Source organism: Stenella coeruleoalba, assembly GCF_951394435.1.
Source record: "Stenella coeruleoalba genome assembly, chromosome: 2".
Classification (NCBI taxonomy): domain Eukaryota; kingdom Metazoa; phylum Chordata; class Mammalia; order Artiodactyla; family Delphinidae; genus Stenella; species Stenella coeruleoalba.
Window position 1 is genome coordinate 85,245,648 of NC_137147.1, and position 18,295 is coordinate 85,263,942.

General features: G+C 36.1%; 1 protein-coding gene across 5 annotated transcripts in view; it reads right to left on the bottom strand.

Annotated features, from left to right (window-relative positions):
• Positions 1 to 18,295, bottom strand: part of ZNF106 (zinc finger protein 106) — a 62,925-nt gene that overhangs the window by 42,836 nt on the left and 1,794 nt on the right. Inside the window, exons 1-2 of one of the 5 annotated variants that reach the window (XM_079906925.1) lie at positions 12,175 to 12,244; positions 3,662 to 3,747 (exon numbers count right to left, since the gene is read on the bottom strand). In XM_079906925.1, coding sequence (XP_079763051.1) covers positions 3,662 to 3,747; positions 12,175 to 12,193 — 105 coding nt within the window. In that variant the 5' untranslated portion in view covers positions 12,194 to 12,244. Of the gene's footprint in view, positions 1 to 3,661; positions 3,748 to 12,174; positions 12,245 to 18,295 lie in introns of those variants that run through there. The other 4 variants (XM_079906926.1, XM_079906928.1, XM_079906929.1 and 1 more) reach the window with 4 other exon arrangements.

Genomic DNA, 18,295 nt, shown 5'->3' on the forward strand with positions numbered 1-18,295 from the left:
TATTTCATTTTTAAATAAAGCAATAGTTAAGAAAGACCTATTTAAGTGGCTTTTCAAAAAGGTTTGAAAGTATATTGTATTTAGGAGGCAAAAAAGTAAATAATAAACAAATATGTTAAATTATATCCCAATATAAGGAATTTACTTAAGTTTATTAAAAATTTAAAAAACGGCCTGAAATCATGTAACTTCTCAACTACTTGGCTACTTTTCACCATACTCTCTTTCCCCACTCAACTGAGAGTTTCTCAAGAGTTAGTTACAACTCTTACCCATATCTTGGCCAGGGCCTGACATACAGTTACTAATATTTGTTGAATGAACAGATGGATACATCAATTCTACACAGAAGTTACAGATATAACAGAATTTTCCTATGGTAGGTCAAAAAATGCCTTGAACACGGCAGTTCAATCATGGCTTCACCTTCACTGCCCACTCCCTTCCCCACACCAATTGATTTGTTTGGTTCCAATGAAAAGTTTGAAAATATACTAGATTCTCCCCTCCCTCCCTCCCACCCTTGGTGGGAAGGAAATAAAATCTGTGGAAAGAGCTTCCACTTATATAAGTGTAAGCGTGACACACGCACACACCCCTCCAAAAACTCAAAGTTGCAAATGTCTGTCTCTCTGTCACACAAAGTATATATAGCCAGTATGCCATAACAGAGAATGGCTGTTTACCAATATGATAAAAGGGTTACTACAATTGTTGAGTATTACTATTAACTGTGCCCTGTGCTAAATGCCTCAAACATTTTCTCATTTGAACCACAAAACACTGCTAAGGGAGGATTATTAACATCATAAGGACACAAGGGTGTAGAGAAGCTAATTTGTTTATTCACCAAATATTTATCAAGTGCTTCTTAGGTGCCAAGTACCTAGGCATTGAAGGGATAAGTGTGAAAATATTTAGCCTTGCCCTCTCAGAGTCACAGATTATCAAGTGGTGAAACTAGGACTCTGGCAGATCCGACTCTGGCAGATCAAACTCTGGCAGATCCGACACCAAAGTCAACATTTCAAACACCATGTCATGTTGCAAACATCTAGTGCATTGAGATTTTTTTATTATATACAATTCATTTGTCAAAATGAGTACAACAACCTCTTCTTTAAGTTATCTACACACAGTGTGATACACAGTGTTATGATTCAAAACACTTCCTTTAAATGGCAATTTTACTGAAGATGACCACCATTTCCTTCCTATCTCTACAAATGCTTCATCCGGAAGGGATAGTTTTACATGTGACCCCTTCTAGATACAACTGATTGGCCATTAACCAGAATGAACATTTATAGAGCGGAAAACTAAGTTCAGTTAGTGACAGGATACAGAATGAAAAAATCCATGGACAATATACAACACCTGCTCAAATCTCTATGCTTCCTGTTGTTCAGTTTTTGTTTCCTGTTGCTCAGTTTTTCCTTGGATTAGATTTAACATATGCCAAATCTCCTTTTCTTGAGCTAAATTTAAGTGGGACTGTTTCTTGCAATGAAACTATTCCTAACCAAGGGAGTATTCATTGAAATAGGTTACTCTCTCTGATGTAAAAACCAATTCTGTATTCTATTTCAGTTATAAAAAATGTTATCATTCAAAACTAGTTTTAATGTGATTTTTTTTTTTTTTTCCACATGGCTTGTGGGATCTTAGTTCCCTGACCAGAGATCGAAGTCGTGCCCCCTGCAGGGGAAGCACAGTGTCCTAACCACTGGACCGTGAGGGAATTCCCTTAATGTGACTTTTGATTGTTTAAAATACTTCAATAATCTGTCTCTAAATTTACAATGTGAAATCCTCTTCCATCCTTCTATAAGGAATGAATGCAAATAATGAGACAACTGAGTTTTCAAAATAACTGAGAAAGATCCACAGGCACAGTTCCAAATGCATACCTGCAGAGTTACCAAGCTTCTATTTAGTCCCTTACATCAGTATTATGTTGTTAAAAGGAGGGGGGGAAAGGGAGAAAAAAAGGATTTGGGGTTGAACAAATTTGGAAAACACTGAGTAACAGAAAAAAATTTTAATATTTTTTAATTCCAGGGCTTCTCAGATTTTCATAAGTTAATAAGCATCAGGATACTCAGGGATATAATACACAGTCACCCTAGATTCTTTTCTCCTTCACAGTGTATTTGGAGAAACCAAGGTAATACTAGTTTGGGAAACTAGAGGAAAGCACATCAACATAAGTTGTTCATAGTCTATCTAAAAATAAGTGTCTGAGTTTATCCCTTTCAGTTAACCCATTCTGTTAATTTCTTACCCCATATCTTAACACTTAATCACGCCATTCCCTTGCTTAAAAACCTATAGTTGGCTGTCCCTAAGGCAGGAGTAAATAACCCCAGCCCTTATTTAACTTTGTTGTGACCCATGGAAAAGTATGAAGAGACGAAACATGTTTTAATCCAGAGAAGAAATGCCAAAAAGACTTAAAGTAGCAAAATTATGAGAATATAACAAGACAGGCCTGCTACTCCATGAAGATCTGACACCACACCTCTGAGTACCCATCTCATACCTTCTCAATTTCCCTCTAATCTGAAAGTAGCCTTATTGAAAATTTGAGTTAACCCTGGTCTAAATTTTTAAAATTGGAAGAGCCTTTTGTAAAAGGCAGCAAGTATATTACTAAACATGATTTAAAAATCTCAGCTGATTTTTCCATCACTAACAGAAATCCTAAATAGGAAAAAAAAAAAATTCCTCACCCCAGCCTACTAGATGGATCACAATCAAACCCCTCAGTCTAGCCCTCAACACTGTTTATTAACTATCTTCACTTAAATTACAAATTAAATTGTGGTCCCGCTACTCCCAAGATGAAACTGTTCTAATCAGGTAAGCCTTCTTACCAACTCCTAGAACTGTTATACTCCATTCTACCGCTATACCTTTGTATGTATTTTTCTCTCACCTAAAATATCTCTTCTCCATTTCTTTTAAGCCATTTTACACCCAAACCTTTCAAGGTTTACTCAGACTTCGCTGGCTAACCTCACTCATGATAATCTTCCCAGTTCTCTGAACTTCCAATGACAATCAAGAACATCTTAAAAACACGGAGAAAAAATTCCTCAGTATTTAAGCTAGCAGCACTCTTGGAAAGCAAGAATAAAGAAGAAAAAAAAGAAAAGCAAAATGTGAGACAAACTGCAGCCAATTTCTATAAAGCAAAGGTAAATTCTTTTAGTTCTTAAAAATGCGTTTTTCTTTGAGCAACATCCCCACCTTGTGGACGTCTAAGAATATAGTTAGTACCATTGCTGCTGTGCCGCACTTTTCACAAGAATATGCAGAAAGAGAACTCCGCTACGTATCAATGCTGTTACCTTAGCTAATCAGAAAGTTGTTATAATCTCAACCTGAATTTTAATGTCTTTTCTCTATAACTGGTTACTAACTGAATATCTCTTTATCATACTGTTGAGTATCCTCAAATTCCAGGTAGAGGTTTAATAATATAGTTACTGGTTTTATGAGGCAGTAATGAGAAAAAAACCAGTGAAATAAGACTAAGGTTTAGGAAAGAAGCATAAGTAAGATGTTAAAAGTTTTTACCCATCTATAAATTCCACATGATGTCTCTGAAAAAATGATCAGTCATAAAAGCCTCAGATTCTCCCTCTTCTATTATTACCTTTTTTGAGCTGTACACAATGTGGCACAATATGCATTTTCGTTCTCGTGCCATAGTGACCAGATCTGAAGCACTCAACGTCATACCTGCAATGAGGAAGTAACATTTAGTAACCTTTTCTTCCCAGATGTCTTTTTAGATTCATCTTAACACAGCCCAAAATACAAATCCTGCAACTCCCTCACCTCCACCCTGCTCCCCCAGTCTTCCCATCTTGGTAAAGGAAAATTCCAAGTTTCCAGGTACCTAGGGCAAAAACTTTGGGAGTCATCCTTGATCCCTCTTTCTCACCCCATATCCACCCTCATCAGCAAATCCTGCCAGTCCCACCTTGAAGTACATCTGAAATCCAACCACCCCTCACTGCTTAGCATATCTACCATCTCACATGGCACCAGCCTACTGACCTGACTCCCTATTTCCACTCTTGTCTGTCCTCTCATGGTCTATTCTCAAATTAGCAACCAAAGATTCTCAGAACAGGATTCTTTTAAAATTTAAATTTAACTCCTCTGCTCAGAATCTTCCAATAGAATCCCATCTCACTCACAGAAAATCCAAAGTTCTTTGTCACGGGCTACAAAATCTGTTTCTCTCTCATTCTCTGACTCCACGCCCTATCACTCTCCCTGTATTGCTCCATTCAAGTTACACTGTCCTCCTTGCCATTCCTTGATCACACCAGGGATTCTCCCACCTTAGGGTTTCTATATTTCCTGTTCTCTCTGCCTGGAATATTCTTCCTTAGATGTACCTATGGCACAGCAGAGAGTTGACCCCACATCTCTTATTTCTGGTTTAAGAGCCTTTTCTCTGTGTTATGCTGATATTTAAAATATTTAAATAAATCCTTCAGACCAAAAAAAAAAAAGTATTTATGGGTTTCAAGGCTCACTCTCTCATGCTGCCTCATCAGGGAGGCCTTCCCTGACCCCCTATAAAATACTGTACTTCCTGCCCTCCGTTTCTTCTATCCTCCTAATAACCTGCTTAATTTTTTACTTTTTAATAGTACTATGGTAGATTGTTTCCCCAGATGGCCACAACATTATCTCCCACCCCACGCGCTCTTTTGCAGTGTGATGTTGTCACCACCACCCATCAAAAGGTATAGAGTCTATTTTCCCTCCCTGTGACCTGTTTTGACCAATAAAATGCAACGGAAGTGACAATGCAATTTCTGAGGCCGGGCCTTAGAAACTTTGCAGCTTCTGCCTTTGCACACTTGGAACACTCCCTCTTAGAACCCAGCCACATGGAGAGGCCAAGGGGGAAAGAACTGAGGCCCCAGCTGAGCACCCAAACGACAGCCAATGAGGGATCCTAAGTGGGACCAGTTAAAGAACCATGCAAATGAGCCTTTTTCAACCCACAGAATTGTAAGAAACAAAATAGCTGTTTTAAGCCAGTAAATACTGGGACAGCTTGTTAAACAGCAAGAAATATCTGAAACAAGCATCCTTTACTACCTAACATAGTATATATTTGTTATTCTTTGTTTCTCCAATTAAAAATTAAGCTTCACAAGAACAGAGACTCTGTATATTTTGTTCACTAGTATAGGTCTAGCACTGAGAACAGTGTCTGGCATACTGTAGGCACTCCATAATTATTTGTTGAATTGTTCCAAATAGAACTATCTTAGGTTATTAAATGTAAGACAGGGATAACTGGATAAATACTGAGGTTTGGGTTAAAACCAGAAGGGTCTCTATTCTACAATCCTCTAGCACTACCATACTTTCCTCCTGCATCCCTGCAAGGATGCCCTACCTGAGAATTTAATTCCACTCCCCAGGCAAAATTATTTTTCCTCCACACACACACCAGACTCTAATAGATTTATCTGCTTCCTTGCCTGGGCCTGTTCCTTATGGGACTTAAAATTGTGATGTAATGAAGTTATAAGCTGCCCTAATTTAATCTTTAACCCTTACACAACATGGTGGAAAAACCAATGAGAAAGAAGCCTAAGGTTCTCTACCTCTCTTGTCACTCAGTTTCCTTGCTATTGCAACCCACTCCATACCACTACTAAATGTCTGAAATAATTCTATTCAATAACAAATTACAAAGCACCAAAACAAAATTGTGGGTAAAATTTTGACCATTTGAGAAAGCTGAATGTTAACTAGCTAATAAAACAAAGAAATATACCTTTATGGATAGGTATAGTATTATTTATGCTTCTAGTATTACTAACCTATCCTAAATCTCAAAATTAACACAAACCACTGTGGTGCAAAGTGTCAAAGCACAATTATTCTTTTAATTCCCTTATCTCTTAACATTAACTTTAATTACTATTTGCAAGCAGTATTTTGTTATTTCATTCAGCAAGCATCGTTCTAAGAGCTGCGAAATCAGTGATAAAGACGATATATCCAGAAATGTTTTTAATACTGCTTCAAATGATTACCCATTAAAGCAAAACAGGAACAAAAAACTTGAAAGCAATGAAAAAGTGAGACTTCCTGGCACAAGCAACAGCAGTTGCTGTGGGGTTTTTATATATTTACTCAATTGAAAACTAAGTACTAAAATACCAACTGTGTTTCTATTTAATAAAGCCATCAACTCGTAGTAAATGGATAAAGAAAGTCATATAATAAAAATACTCTCTATCAACCTTTTAACCAAAGACTCCCTCTTTTTATTTATTTCTTCTTTTCACGAGCTCCATGTTTCTAATCTGCATATATTAAGTTTCATTTCTGTAAAAATTTTCACTTTCATAAAAAGTGTAAACTGCTAGCAAAGTATTTAATCAAGAAAGACCTAGTATTTAAAAATACTGAGTTGAGGGCTTCCCTGGTGGCGCAGTGGTTGAGAGTCCACCTGCCGATGCAGGGGACGCAGGTTTGTGCCCCAGTCCGAGAAGATCCCACATGCCGCGGAGCGGCTGGGCCCGCGAGCCATGGCCGCTGAGCCTGCGCGTCCGGAGCCTGTGCTCCACAACGGGAGAGGCCACGGCAGTGAGAGGCCCGCGCACCACAAAAATAAATAAATAAATAAAATAAATAGATAAAAAATAAAAATACTGAGTTGATATGATTACATCTAAAGACAAAAGAACTTTAATTTGTACATCCTTAAACTGGGTAAAAATATAATTTCCATTAAGCTTTCTGAAATACTGAAATTAGCTCACAGCCTTCTTTAAAGGTCTTAACAAGGATTAGAAGTCAAGGAAATAGAAACCATCCAACTTTGCAACCTCAAAATGCTTGAGAGGTTACATTATACAAGCCAAGTAAGTCAATTCAACTACTGCTGTCCTCACTTTAACCACCTTACATTTTCCCCCATATCATTTAAATATACCCATTATGAAATCTTTCAAATTTTCCCCAAATAACTGTGAGAAATATCTGTGATATTTCTTAGTCATAAGTCTAAAAAATCCTATAATAAGTACCTTTTCTCAATATCTTAATTACTATTCTATTAATACAATTATCATTCTCATAGGCAAAACCATATTACTGATTCTTTTCTTTCAGATTCTCATATTTAGTCACCAAGTCCTGACAGATTTCAATTTTTAAATTGTTATTTATGCTCGCTGTACAGTAGAAATTAACGTAACGTTGTAAATCAACTGTAATTCAATAAAATAAAAGTTTTTTAAAAAGAGGAAAAACAATTGTTATTTACTCTTCAGTGTGATAAACCTGCATGACTTTATATGTATTCTTCTCCCTTCACTCAACTGTTATACTCACTAATGTTTCCTGCCTTGACTCCTGCTCCCAATAAATGAACAAGTTCTAAATCCAAGCAGTACATCAGAATCACCCACACAGCTTACTAATAAAAAGAAATACAGTTGTGTGGGCAGAGTAGAACTATTGCATTAGTCCCCAGACACCCCATTCTGTACTTCACCATGCTTTGAAGGCTGTTTGATGGTAGGTATGTCTGGTCTCACTGACCTTACCATGAGGAAGGGATCTGTCTTTTCATATACCTATAACACTGGTTACAATGAACACAGTACTTAAGATATTTGAACTCTGACATAATTAAAACCAATTGAGACTCTATATGATAATATATTGTAAAACACTGAAGAAAAAAAGCATAATTATTGGTTTGTTGGGGTGGGGGAAGTGGTACTCAGATTAGTATCCCTTTTCTGAATTCCACAGGTAACTTGTCCACCTTAATCCTGACAAAAAAACTAATGGATTTCTGGTGAGCAAGACAGGGCAACAGAGAGACAGTGTTCAGTGATACAACAAGTTTTTGTCACTACCCCTAGGTTGCCCAGGTTATGGAACAAAGATATGACTGGCACTTCTGAAAAGTCCTCACTTTGCTGAGTGGGACTCCCCAGAAAGTTTCAAGGCTCCTAGCTAAGGAAGGAGTTTTAGTAAGCTGACAACAGAGGTCAAGAAGTATTTTGGGGCATATGAACCTGTAATCACAACTTTCAAAGGCTTATTCTGGGTACCTGTCCTATTTACTAGGTCTAAATTCTGGCTGGCTCTTGTTTCCCAAGGCAAGTGATTGGTGGTTTCCTGCATCCATCCACTATCTCTGATGGAGCATAAGTTCATAAGCATTTTACTCACTAGCATTCCTACTTTTTATATTATCTGCCCTAACATAACACTCACCAGTATCATATATGTATGTGTATACACACACATGCGCACGCACACACACACACACACACACCCCACTCTTTATTCTTTATTAGTAAGCATAGGGCTAAAACGAAGACAGGAAGTTAAGGCTGTGACTCAGGAAAAGGGATCAAAAGTCAAGCATCCAACAGATGAAGCTGTTCATATTGCCCATCACCAGGCAAGGAAATGGACAGGGCAGACCACAATCTGATTCCTTACCTCAGAATCAGAACTACGGTCAGGTTCCAATACTTTACTCACTTCTGGAACTTGGAAGCATTATGTTCTAGAGGGAAAAATAACTGAGAAAGAAACTGGGATAATGCCAACTCTAACAAGGTAATAAAAATACTAGCAAAAGTTGTCATCATATAACAGAGTAAGTCATAAGCCCAAAGATAGCTTATACAAACACTGTTTTAAAAGTTTAACTGGGTAGCTTGTTGCATTTATTTAACAGTTGAAAAAGTTGGCATTCCTGTATTCAACATATCATTTATATATATTTCCAAGCAACCTCAAAGATCCACATAGTAATGTAAAATTCTATGACATGAATTACAATCAATGTAAGCTGAGTGAGCCTTACTAACTGCTCACTATTCTTCTCAAAAAGCTTTGCTGTTCTCCGTGCATCTTATTGCTAACAGTACATTCAATAATCTTCATCCACTTTATACAAGTATGACTATAATAACAATCATTTTCACTATTTCTTCTTTTTATAGAATCTTTTAAGTTCATGGGTGACCATATCACAGTATTACAGTAAAGCATTTATTTTAGCAGTTTTAATTTATGTTAACAGCTTTCTAAATGCCTTTGTCCTGTATTTAAAAAATCATTAAGTCTCTGAAAAGGTCACCATATATTTTATTAGATTTTAAGAAGGAATTTATATGCTACTATAGTGGTATTTGCAAATTTTGGAATTTACAAAAATCTCATATCCTTGTAAATGTCGAAAGTCAAAAGCTCACATGCATACTGTACATGTGGCAATGATGTATCCCAAATCCCAGCAATACAGTAAAAAATATGCTTAGACAAAATTAGCTCTTGTTCAAAAGTACAGTATTCCAAGAGCTTGAAAAACTTCCCAAACTCACCTTGAAATTATCAGCCTAAAAAGTATACCTGTATAATATCCTCCTAAGTGGTCTCAGCACCCCCTCTCAAACTACTCTCAGGTAATCCTGTACTTTCCTAATTCCTTATACAACAGCAGAAGTAATCTCTTTAAAATGCAAACCTGATCATAATATTCCCTTGATTTTTCTCCCTATACTGTATTTTGCAAAATTTCAAACACAGAAATATTTAAAGAATTTTATAGTGAATATCCCACACCCAGTTTACCATATACGCATATACCCACCACCTTGATTCTATGGTTACCATTTTACTCTACAGTACTTGCTTTATCAGATACCTAGCCATCTATCTTTGGTCACTTAGTCATGATGTATTATGATTTGTTAATATTTTGCCTAGAATTTTTTGGGTCTATGTTCATAAGACACACTGTTCTGTAATTTTCTTTTTTTTTTTATAATTTGTTATTTTTATTTGGCTGCGTTGGGTCTTCATTGCTACGTGTGGGCTTTCTCTAGTTGCAGCGAGCGGGGGCTACTCTTTGTTGCAGTGCACGGGCTTCTTCTCATTGTGGTGGCTTCTCTTGTTGCAGAGCTCCAGCTCTAAGCATACGGGCTTCAGTAGTTGTGGCTCGCGGGCTCTAGAGCGCAGGCTCAGTAATTGTGGCGCACAGGCTTAGCTGCTCTGAGTCATGTGGGATCTTCCCGGACCAGGGCTCAAATCCGTGTCCCCTGCACTGGCAGGTGGATTCTTAACCACTGAGCCACCAGGGAAGTCCCTGTAATTTTCTTTTCAATCTGTAATACCTTTAGCAGGTTTTGGCCTCGTGAAATGAGTGTTTCCCTTTTGTCTATTTTCTGAAAGTTTATGTAAGACTGATGTTATTTCTTCTTTAAATACTTGATAAAATTCATCAGTGAAACCCTTTTTTTTCATTAATTCTATTTCTTTAATATAGGCTTATTCAGATTTTAGCACATTGACATTTTTAGTACATTGACATTTAAGAAACTGTCCATTTATAGTGTCAAATTTGTTGGCATAAAGTTTGTTTATAATATCCCCTTATTATCCTACAGGATCTGTAGTGATCCCTTTCATTTCTGATACTACTAATCTGTGTTATCTCTGTTTTTCATTTTCAATCTATCAAGTGGTTCATCAATATTGCTGATTTTTTTCAATGAACCAACCCTGGCTTTGTAATTTTGTCTATTGGTTGTCTTTTTCTATTTCACTGATTTCTTCTATTGTCTTTATCTCTTCCCTTCTATCTACTTTGGGTTTACCTTGCTCTTCATCTACTAGCTTAAGGTAGAACTTTATTTAGCTCATTCATTATCTTTAAACCTTACTTTTCTAAAGGTGTTTAAGTTATAAGTTTCCCTCTAAGAACTGCATTAGCTGTGTCCTACAAATATCTTAGCGCTTTTAAATAAACTATAATAGTTTTAAATTTACAGAAAAGTTGCAAAAAACAGGAGAGTATCCATATAGCCCACCCCTTTTCCTGTATTATTTACATCTCATATTAGTATAATTTGTCACAATTAATAAATCAATATTGATATATTATTATCAAGTCCATACTTTGTTTCCTTTTTTCACTTAGTATTCTTTTTCTCTTCCAGAATTTCAACAAGGATCCCACATACGTTTAATCATCATGTCTCCTTAGGTTCTTCTTGGCTATAACAGTTATCCCACAGATTTAGATGTTGTATTTTCATCATCCAGTTCAAAATATTTACTGATTTCTCTTACAATTTCTTCCTTGACTCATCGATTTACCAGTTTCACTGAATTTCCAAATATTTGCAGGGTTCTGTTTGACATCTTGATTTCTACTTTAATCCCATTATGGTCAAAGAAAATATTCTGTAGTATTTCAACCCTTTTAAAATTATTAAGACTTGATTTATAGACAAGCATCTGGCCTATACATACCTTTGGGGAACAAAATGTATTCTGTAGTTGTTGGGTGGAAATCATCATCTATACTGATTTTTTTGCCTGTTTAGATGTCTATCAATTGTTGAGAAAATTGTTAAAATCACTGTGATTGTTGTCTCTTTCTTCCTTTAATTGTATCCATTTTTGTTTCATGTATTTTGAAGCTCTGATATTAGGCACATACATATTTATGACTGTCTTCCTGATGAACTGACCCTCTTATTATTATGAAAGAACTGCCTTAATTCTGGCAATATACTTTATCTTGAAATCTACTTTATCTAATATGAATACAGCCACTCCAGCCTTCTTATGCTGTTTGAAAGGTATATCTTCTGGCATTTACTTTTAGTCAATCTGTCTTTATGCACTGAATCAACGTTTATTCCGCTGAAGTAAGTGAAATTACTGATATGGGTGGATGATGTCTACCATTTTACTATTTTTAATCTCCTATTTTTTTGTTTGGCTGTACCTCTGTTTCTGTCTTCTTTTGCATTATTCACTTCAATTTTCCTGCTAGATTTTTAGCAACACTTCTTTGCATCATTTTTTTCCCACAGTGGTTGCTCTAGGATAGAGAATATACATCCTTATCATTTTCACACTGTACTCAGTGTTAGTAACATGCCACTTCACGTAATCTGTAGAAACCTGGCAACAATACAGGTTCATTTACCCCCACTTCCCATTCCATGATCTATGGTATATGTTTTATATCTACAATACATGATGAACTCCACAAGATGATGCTTTTTTTTTTAAAATAATCATAGACAGTATTAGGAAATTAAAAGAAAAAAACCAGTTTCTATTTATCCACATATTTACCATTTCTGATGCTCTTCATTCCCTTAACAAAGATTCAGGTTTCCATCTGGTTTCATTTCCCTTCAGCCTGAAGAACTTCCTTTAGCATTTCTTGTAATGCAGATCTGCTGGAAACAAATTATCTTGGTTTTATGTGACAATATTTTTATTTTGCTTTCATTCTTGAAGGCTGTTCTACTGAATCTGGAATTCTGGGTTCTCAGATTTTTCTTTCAGCATTTTAAATATTCTCTATTCACTCTGGCCTCCATGATTACTCCCCTGTATATAACACGTTGGGGTTTTTTTGGCCACTTTCTAGATTTTTCCTTTTATTTTTGGCTTTTAGCAGTCTGACTATGAAAAATCCAGTCACGGTTTTCTTCATTTATAAACTAGAGGTTTTCTTGTCTTTACTTTTCTTGGTTTTGCTGAACTTATTGAATATGTCAATATATGCCTTTCACTAAATTTGGGAAATTTTCAGCCATTATATTTTCAAGTATTTTTTTTTTCTTCCCCACTTTTTCTCCTCCTATTCTGGGATTCCAATTATGTGTGATGGATTTTTTGATATTGTTCTCAGGCCCTTTTTTCCTCCTACTCTTTTTCTGTTCCTCGCATTGAATTTCTATTGACCTTCAATTTCATGGATTCTTTCCTCAGTCATCTCCATTCTGCTGCTTAGCCCACCTAGTTTAATTTATTTCCAAAATTATATTTTTCAGTCCTAGAATCTCTATTTGGTCTTTTCTTAATCTCATACTCATTCTTTATGAGCACAATTCCTTTGCATCATTTTCCTTTCCTTCACTAATAAATAGTTATAAAAGTTTTAAATCTTTTCCTGCTAATCCCAACATTTGGGTACTTTACGGTCCGTCTCTGTAGATTGTCTTTTAACTTGAGAATAGGTTACATTTTCCTGATTCTCTGTACATGAGTAATTTTGGAATATATCCTGACTATTGTAAATATTTGTTAAATTAAATAACAAACATAACTGTTATTTGTGGAGACTCTGGATTCCTTTATATTCCTTTGAAGAGTGTTGATTTTAATTTTTATTTATTTTTGTTCTAGTAAGTATCTAAATTGGTTGACTCAAACTGAAAACTCTGTTCCTCAGGTAGATGAGATCTTGATTCAGTTCTTTTATCTTGAGCTGGGCTTCCTGGAGTCTGCTCCACGCACACATAGTTCTCAACAGTGTGCCAAGATTTGGGAAGAGTTTATTCACAGAATTTGATGTTTCTATTTTCCAGGATTCTCCTCTTACTTTCCAACACCTGTGACTGTCTTGAGCCTTATTTTTGGTTCTTTAGATCACAAAGACTAGCAGTTTACTATCAGAATTTTAACCATCCTACTTGGCACAAACTGAGGCCATGAAAATGAGAAATCACGTAGTTCTGTTCCCCAAGTGTCAATTACCTTCCAGAATCTGTTTGCTTTTGGTAACTCTACAGTGATTTTAGTTGCTTTATGTATTTCTGTCCAGATTTAACAGTTGTTATCTGCAGGAGGAGCTTAGTCATGACCAGAACTGGATTCCCATGCTTGCACTTTTAAGAGCCCTCACTGTGTTTGAATAACTCCAGGCAATGGTCAAGCAGGTGGGGCTGATCAAAGAAGACATACTCCTCAATCAATGTGATGGAGTAAGAGGCCCTAGGCTTAGTGATGAAGTCTGCTGGGGTTTGAGTGACTCTTGAATGGCAGTTGTCTTTCATGAGGTGGCTCAGCATTCCAGTCTACTTCAATTTCACCTCCATCTAAACATGAAATTTATGAGTCCCTCAACCGTACAAAGAAAATGCCTTTCTCACACACACTTATGTTTTCATGCCTCAGTCCCTCATTTTTAAAGGCCCTTCAATGACATCCAATTATCTAAGACATATACCAAAATATATAACAAGTCTTACAAGGCCCACTGATATGATCCTTGCTTATGTGTACTACACATGTTTTAGCTACTTTCCCCCTTGACCTCTGTGCACCAGACAAAATGGTATTTTCAGTTTTTCCCACCTAACATGCTCCTCCCACAGGGCTTTTTCTTATGCTGGTCCCTCTCTTTAGAATGCTCGTACTCCTTTCCATCTAGTTAACTACTCATCCTTCAAATCTCAGTCCAAATGTCAGTTGCCTGAGGAAGCTCTCCCTGATCTCCCAGACTAGGTATTTCCTCACTATATGCTACTCCCCTAAAATCCAGTACCTTCTTTATACCACTTATCACAACTATGACTATTTCTGAGGCACACAGTAGAGCAGCAGTTCTCAACCATATCAGACCCAATACTCTTTTTTCTAAAACATTATGGGAACTTTCATTCATACATAAATATGAGGGATTATTATAAGAATCCCCAGTGTGCTCCTCAGTCACCTTTCCCAATTGTCACCATACAATTTTTTTCTTTAAAGATTTTTTATACCTTCTTTTTATTGTAAATATTTTATAACACCTCCTTATCCTTCCTGAAATGAAATTCAGAGCTACTGTAACTTACCCATGTAAATTTTAAAATAATGTGCTAGCTATAATAAAAAAGAAAATTTATCATAAAACAATATGTATTTCAACATATAAATGCTTTGGCATGATATTAAATAAGACTACAAATGTGACAATTACAAATATAGACAGATATAGGTATTTTATTGTTGATAAAAATACCATGAATAACATTGCTGTCTGTGATATGACCTTCCAAAATAGTGACCGACTCTTGATAAACATTCTGAAACAAAGAAACCAGTCTCTTGATTTACATGATAACTATGCTCTACGCAAAAAAATAATAATACTGTGTGTTTATATGTAAAATGAATTTGATTCTAGGCTCAGATAATCATAAACACATTTTTCACCTACGTGAAAAACCCTCTGGGACATTTTAAAGTGACACAAGATGTGGAATAACTTTTTACTATACATGGATGTCCCTTACACTGCAGGATGTCTAACACCCCTGATCTCCATCCACTAAACTCAGTGTCACCCTCCCAATTATTTTGAAACCAAAAACACCCCTGCAAATTTCCAAACCTCCCTGAGGGATGATCCCCAAACCATCACTGAAAACCACTGCATTAGGGTAAAGGAAGAAAGCAAGATCTATATAGCCAGACTGCTTGGGTTTGAAACCTGGCTCTATCACTTACTAGCTGTGTGATCCTGAGCAAGTAAGTTAATTTTTCTATACTTCAGTTTCCACTTATAAAATAAAAACAATACCAGTACCAATGTTAGAGGGCTGTTATGAGGAATAAATTAGAAAGTCCATAGTGTTTTGCACAAAGCAGGTACTAAATCTTTGCTATATTTAGTTATTAGTATAATTATTTGCTTAATAACTGCCTCTCCCAACAGAGTGTAAGCTCCATGACAGCAAGCCGGAATGCCTGTCTTGTTCACCATTTTATTCCCATTACGTGGCACACCATCTGGTATAGAATAGGTATGCAATATCTGTTCAATGAATGAAATCAGCAAAGATGTCTGTAACAGAAACATAATAAAAACTGCAGTATAACCTTCAACAGTAGTATTATTTTAGGTTATACTACTAAAATACTTCTACATATGAATGTCAGAATTTACCCTGATGACATATACCTATGTATAGAATATCTCCAGTGGGATACTCAAGAAACTAGTAATAGTCATTGCCTCTGGGAAAAAGAACTGAGGACATGGGGGTCAGGGATTTACTTTTCACTATAAATCCTTTTGTACTCTCCAAAAATTTAAGCAAAATACACATATACAGTTGACCCTTGAACAACATGGGGGTTAGGAGCTCTGACCCTCCTCACAGTCAAAAATCCATGTATAATTTGTAGTCAGCCCTCGCTATATACAAATTCAACCAACCACAGATGATGCAATACTGTAGTATTTAATTTTTTTTTAAATCACCATATAAGTGGACCCATGCAGATCAAACCCATGCTGTCCAAGGGTCAACTGTATAATTGTTTTTAAAATTTAAAAAAAAATTTTTTTAACTCATAATATGTTTTTAAACAAAGACGACTTTAGGCCCAAGAACCAAGACTATATAATGGTTCCAGGTAAGGAACTTTTTTGGAACTCCAGAAATCATCAAGAAGTTTGACTTTCTGGCCTTCCCTGGTGGCACAGTGGTTGGGAGTCCGCCTGCCGATGCGGGGGACATGGGTTTGTGCCCCGGTCCAGGAGGATCCCACATGCTGCGGAGCGGCTGGGCCCATGAACCACGGCCACTGAGCCTGCGCATCCGGAGCCTGTGCTCCGCAGCGGGAGAGGCCGCAACAGTGAGAGGCCGGCGTACCGCAAAAAAAAAAAAATAATAATAAGTTTGACTTTCACATATTTTGAACCTTCAGAGTGGTTCATTACAGGCTATCACACCACAAAGATCAATTCCAGTTTACTAATACTCCAAAAAGTCTAATCTCATTAGATACTGATTACCCACCTAAAAAGATACAAAAGGACAAACAGCATAACTACCAAGAGTAATAACAATTTTATATTTACATACTAGTTTATAGTTTACAAAATATGGTGGAAAAAGCGTGACCTTGGAATTAAGCAAAAATAACTAATGTGTCTACCACCTTGAGTAAATTTTGGTCTCTCCAAATTTGGTTCTCTCTTCTACGAGAACAATGCCACCTAGTTATCAGGGTTTCAGATTAGAGGGAAAAAAAAGAGAATTTCTTGCAGTGAGTTTTGTCTTTTTAAAGATAATTATTTGTATTTTGAATAGTTAACACAAGTTTCAAAATTATAAAGGTACAAAAGGGCTTACAGCTGGTTTCAAGGGGTGAAATGCAACTTTACAAGGAAAGACTCAGACTTACCACCTGAACCCACTAATCAATCTTAGCACCACTATCCTGGGGAAAACTAGACTACACAGCCTGATCTTTGATACAGTCACCAAAGTGTTTACCTGAACTAATCAAGTATTACCTCTACCTTCAATTCTGTAGTAACATGTTAAATGATAACACTAGGAATCAATGAGATAAATCCAGATAATTGGACAACATTCTATGAGTCATGATGAAAAAAGAAAAGGATAAGAAAAAAAGGTAACTTCCAGACTTAAAAAGACTTCAAGAGACATAACAGTCAAACTCAATGCACAAACTTTGATTGGAAGATGGATCAAAAATGGTAAAAAGAAAAAAAAGGAATAATTTGGGGAAATTTTAATAAGGATTGGGTATTCGATAATATAGAGAAATTATTGTTGTTCAGTGTGATTATTATATAGGGTTAGGCAAAAAAATGTTCTTTTATTAGAAACACACATTAAAGTATTTAGGGGTGAAATGTCAGGAATAAAAACAAATACAGCAGAATATTAACAGATTTTAAAATCTGAGTGATCGATTTACAGGGGATTCAAAGTAGTATTTTTCCTACTTTTCTGGATGTTTAGAAGTTTTCATTAAAGAAAAAAAAGGCTTATAGAGAAAATTATTCCTCTCCCACTGGCTGGTGACTCCCAGCCACCTCCAACTTATCACTGTTACCAGTTTCTTATGTATTCTTCCAGAGATATTCTATGCATGTATATACGTACAATAGTCACCGCTCAGTTTTTCCTTTTTAAATATCTTCCTTTTAATCAAAGCAATTGGTTGTGAACTAACCTGATCTAGTATCTTTCATTAAGGCTCCTATCATTTTCTAGACTCAATAGTTAACTCTAGAAACTATAACTGTAATATAGTTGCTTCTCAACAGAAGTGCTTACAATATCTAACTTGATGTAACAGGAAAAGGATGAGATTTGTAATCGTATGTGGATTTCACCACTTCATCACTTACCCTAGCTAGGTTATCTTGAGCAAATTACCATCAAACTCTCAGCGACCTCACCTGAAATGTGCTCCAAAAAAACCACCTTTCATTATAATATCTCATTAATTTTTTGTGACAGACCTGAGTGTATCTGGCACATGTGTAGTAGGTGTTAGATAAATCCTAGTTGAATCTAAATATTATCTTCCATTGTTTCACTCACTTGAGAACAGGGCTTAAAACAAATTTTAAGATTTTCCATGGGGCTTAGAAGAGTATTAGGCTCTTAGTAAGTGCTCAAAAGTTATTTTGGCTTGAGTAACTTTGATA